This window comes from Elephantulus edwardii, unplaced genomic scaffold (assembly GCF_000299155.1).
Source record: "Elephantulus edwardii isolate Elephantulus edwardi_28Jun2011 unplaced genomic scaffold, EleEdw1.0 scaffold00153, whole genome shotgun sequence".
Lineage (NCBI taxonomy): Eukaryota > Metazoa > Chordata > Mammalia > Macroscelidea > Macroscelididae > Elephantulus > Elephantulus edwardii.
The window spans coordinates 2,007,749-2,012,662 of NW_006399903.1; the positions used below are offsets into that span (position 1 = coordinate 2,007,749).

Sequence of the window (4,914 nt, forward strand, 5' to 3'; positions counted from 1 at the left end):
TTTTAATAAAACTTCACAGAGACTTTGGATTTCCATTCATTCATTGTTGTACTTTTCTCCCTATCCACCCATCTCCCCCAGTACACTTTTCTCTTTGAAAAGTAAAAGAAAAATTCTTTCATTGTTTTGCGACCCCTCGCCCCAAGTCCACTCCACTGTGCAGCCTTCACTCTGGATTCCTGTCATGACAATAATACATAATCGTATATCCCTTTTAAACAGTTCTCTCCTTCATCTGATTCAATGCAGCATACATAACTTATCTCATCTTTCTCAGTCTCTCCTCAAACCCGATGTCAGTCCCGTTTTACAGCAGTGGCACCATGCACTATTCGTCCTTTTGTGCTGAGATATTTCATTCAGCATAGTGTCCTCCAGGGGCACCCAGTTCGAATAATATTTCATGAGGTCCTTGTTTTTTAAGAATTGAGAGCACGTTGTTTACGTGAGCAGGACACTGGACTGAGGTGCACCCTCCAAGGTCATTCTTGAGCAACTCTTGCTCACCTCTGGTTTTGTCACTGATGGACTTGGTTTGCAAAGAGGGATGCTCAGGCTTAGGGAAAGAGCTAAGTGACTCAAGACAAAAATGGGAGAAGTTCTTCCAAAGCCTTAACACAGGAAAGTCAAGAAGGAACTAGATGGGGAAACTCCTGTATAAGATCACAGTTAAAACAATAAGATGGATACAGCATTGGGGGAGGGGGCGGGAAGGAGGGAAGGAGGGAGTGACGAGCAGAAAAAGAGCGGATCCAGAGTGAATATGACACTGGAATAGGTGAAGGGAAGGACTATCTGAAAGGAATGGCTGACTAGGCATTATATGCACGACCTTAACAATCAGAAGCAGGACAAGCATTACAAAGTGAATTGGGGGAGGGGAGGGAGAAAGGAAAATTTACATCAATTCGTCAATGAAAACCCATACTTCCTGTAAACTTTCAAGAAAATTCAAAAACTTTTAAAAGAAATGTGTAATAAAAAACATACTTTGGGAGAGGAGGGGGCCATGCCCTCAAGATTTGGATGAAGTCTTCTTTGAGACGTCACTACCCTCTCCCATGCTCACAGAATGGCCTGCCAGACACCTTAAGTTCTTTTTCTTCTTATTATTATTAAATTTTATTAATTTTAATGAACATTTACAGAGATTTTGGGTTCCCATTCATTCCTTCTTGCAGCACCTTAAGTTCTTAAGGCTGCAACTGGATTTATTTACTTTTAAACTAAAACTCATTGCTATCAATTCAGAACTAACTCATTGTTGCTCATCCACTGAATTTCCAAGTCTGGGAACCACAAGAGAAGAGTGTCCTTATTTCTCTCACATGGATTTGAACCACCAGAGAGGCAGAGCTTTGGGGTAAGCAGCACCACACCCTATGGACTACACTAGCATAAGGAGAATGGGAATCCCAGAATACTTGATTGTGCTCATGCGAAATCTGTGCTTGAACCAGGAAGCACACTGGCTGATGAACTTACCCAGTGAGCGATTTCTGGCATATCTCCAGCTGCTCCAGCAAGTGTGGGAGCAGCTGCCCCATGGTCTCGTCCCCGACACAGCAGTGCACCACATTAGACATTTCACGCGCCCGGGTCATGATCTTCACCCACGATTTATCTATGCTGGAGAAGCGCTTGGCTTCCTAGAGGAACACGGGAACAGCCAAATCAGGCCTGTGTGACGTCAGGGACAGAGCATCTCACATTTACTGTCACTGCCATTGATTCACGGCAGCCCTACACACGACAGAGGAAACACAGCCCACTCCTGCTCTTCCCCACGACCAGCTGCCCATCACATGGTTTTCACTGGCTGACTCTGGAAACACATCCCCAGGCATTTTGCTCTTGAGCCTGGCACGATGGTGAGGATGGCACACAAGGGAGCAAGTTTACAATGTGTTATCTGTCAGGTCACTGGAAGTGACAACACACAAGCCACCACTGACAGATGGGCAGTGGCTGCACCTGAGGGGCACCTGCCAGCCTGGAGGGCCAGTATGCAAACACAGGCCTGCATGGGAAACCATCCTCTAAAATAAGTGTTCTGACAAGTTCTAACACACCTTCCTTGTAGCATCAAATCTAGTTACAATGACCCTAAAATAGGGAGCTATGGTGGCTGAGTGGTAAGAACCTGCACTGCAATACCAGAGGCAAGTGGTTCAAGTCCACCACCCACTCTGAGGGAGAAAGATGGCCAATCTCCTCCTTTATGATTTACTGCCTCTGAAAACCTACTAGAGGGTCACTAACGGGTAGGTTTTCTACCCAGATACAGAAATATTCTAAGTCAAAAAGCTCATTATTAACACCTACCTTAAATTTTTTTTTGCATCTGTCAAGAAGGAAAAAACAGAACGTATATCCAGACATGAATATAGAAAGAAAAGAGAAATGAGGGTAGAAAGGAAGGAAAGAGAAAGAAGAAAAAGACTGGAGTGGATACATTTCACTGTAAGCAAAAACGGGGGTTAAGGTTCTGCCTTGTTGTTGTTGTTGTTGTTGTTATGTGCCGTCGAGTCACCTGCGACTCATAGCGACCCTATGTACAACAGCCCTAAACCCTGCTCTATCCTGTGCCAATCGCACTGTCTCTGACACTCCCATCCCAATTATCCCAGTCACTGAATCAATCCACCTCATAGAGGGCCTTCCCCTCCTGCGCCATCCCTCTACCCTCCCAAGCATGATGTCCCTCTCTAAGGACCGGTCTCTCCTCACAACATGTCCAAAGTAAGTTAGACGGAGCCTCAGAACCCTTGCCTCCAAGGAGCCACCCGGTTTAACCCTTCCCAGGACAAATCTGTGTGTTTTCCTAGCAGTGCATGGTATTCTCAATACTCTTCTCCAGCACCACAGCTCAAAGGCATCAATTCTCCTTTTATCCTCCTTGGTCATTGTCCAACTTTCTGATGCATAACAGGTGATTGCGAAGACCATGGCCTGTATCAGATGCACCTTAGTCTCCAGAGAGACACCACTGCTCTTCAGCACTTTGGAGAGGTCCCTAACAGCAGACTTTCCCATGGCAATGCGCCTTTTAATTTCCTGGCTGCTGGTGCCAAGACTGTTGACTATGGAGCCAAGCAAACTAAAGCTGTGTACAATCTCAATCTCTTCACCATCCATCCTGATGCTGCCAATTGGTCCAGTGGTGAGAATCTTTGTCTTCTTGACATTGAGCCTCAATGTGGGGTCAAGATTGGTGGACGATTGATCAACAATCTGCGTTATGCAGATGACACAACCCTGCTTGCTGAAACTGAGGAGGACCTGAAGTGCCTGCTGCAGAGTGTCAAGGACTGCAGCCTACAATACGGATTGAGGCTCAATGTCAAGAAGACAAAGATTCTCACCACTGGACCATTGGTTCTGCCATACAATTTATTAATAGACCTGTCTTCTGTGTTAAACTGAAAGCAAACCAAAGAGAAAGTTTTCAAAAGCCTGAAGAAGAAAAATATTCATCATAACCACACTTTGAAAACTAAAATATAAGGTGGAAACATTGCAATTTTGCAAACAATTTAAGGTAATTGAATAAGAATCCTTGAGATTTGATAAAATGGTTCCTTTTTTTCTCCAAGCACTCTCTAGCTATACTAAGTGAGATGATTGCAATTTTATGAGAAAAATATACTTAAGATTTTGAGGTGGCTTTTCTGTTTTGGAGCACCCCCTATTTTTCCCTCCAGTTTCATAACCTTCAATTTTACAGCAAGGATATAATTGTGTATGTTATATATCCTGCGTTATTTTTAGACACTATTAGTGGAAGAACAAATTATCCCACCATTGTCAAGATTACTACTCTATAATTCTACACTGGACCAAGTTCTACCTTCAAATGTTATAAAGAGCATATGAGTTACACAAGCGTCGTATCTTTGCTGTTCTACCCTTCTTTTCCTGCAAACCTCACTCTCTGTAGTTTTGTAGCATTCTTACTCTCTGATTTCTTCTTCCTTCTCTGGTCATGTCCTTGGAAAAACAAGAGTCCTGGGGCATCATGGTTAAAGCCCTCATCTGAAAATCAGAAGGTGAGCAGTTGAAATCCACTTGCCACTCCATGGGAGAAATCAGATGTTAGGCTGCGTCCGTAAAGACCCCTTCACTGGAATCTCTACACGACAACTCTACTCCACAGGGTCCTAGGGGATGTGGCAGTGGGAATGGACTCAAGCCGCGGGCTAGAAGTAGGCTTGGTTTGAAGAACAGCATTATCCACAACAACAGAATGACTGGAGGGTGAGTATCCAGAGGGGCCACCAAGTTGCATTTTTGAAGACGTGCTTAATTACTGGGTATTTTTCTGATATCAAACATGATAACATGATAAAAAAAATCCCAGAACCTTAGGCAGCTGCTTGGCGATATCTCCTCCCACAAAGACAGCTTCTAGGTAAATCCACAAGTTCTGCACTGTCATCCAGTTCTCTATGATGTCTGTAGAGTTAGAAAGCTGTTGCACCCATTTCTGAATCTGGGTCTTGAATGGTGTATTATACCTAAAATGAAAAATACATTTACAAATTTGTATCTCCTGGGTATTTTCAAACAAAGAAAGAAAGTCAAACAGACAAAAAAAAATCCCCAAATCTTAACAGTTCACTTTCTTTCCTTTACAATATTATGTCACTGACTTTCATGATTTAAAGAACTGCTAATTCATCACCATTTGCTGGAAATTGTTAGCCTAGTTTTCCCTCTTTCACTTCACACACAGGTAGAGAGTTACCACTTTAGGATTAGGTCAGCTTTGACTTGATTCCACTCAAATACTAGAGCAACTCTTCCATGTTGCTCCATGTTTTGCTTTTTTTTAAATTATTATTAAATTTTATTAGTTTTAGTGAACATTTACAGAGATTTTGGGTTTTCATTCATTCATTGTTGCACTGTTTT

General features: G+C 43.0%; 1 protein-coding gene across 1 annotated transcript in view; it reads right to left on the minus strand.

Annotated features, from left to right (window-relative positions):
* Positions 1–4,914, minus strand: part of DNAH5 (dynein, axonemal, heavy chain 5) — a 382,826-nt gene that overhangs the window by 262,894 nt on the left and 115,018 nt on the right. The window contains exons 30-31 of the mRNA XM_006895016.1: positions 4,364–4,517; positions 1,486–1,649 (exon numbers count right to left, since the gene is read on the minus strand). Of these exons, the coding sequence (XP_006895078.1) occupies positions 1,486–1,649; positions 4,364–4,517 (318 nt within the window). The remainder of the gene's footprint in view (positions 1–1,485; positions 1,650–4,363; positions 4,518–4,914) is intronic.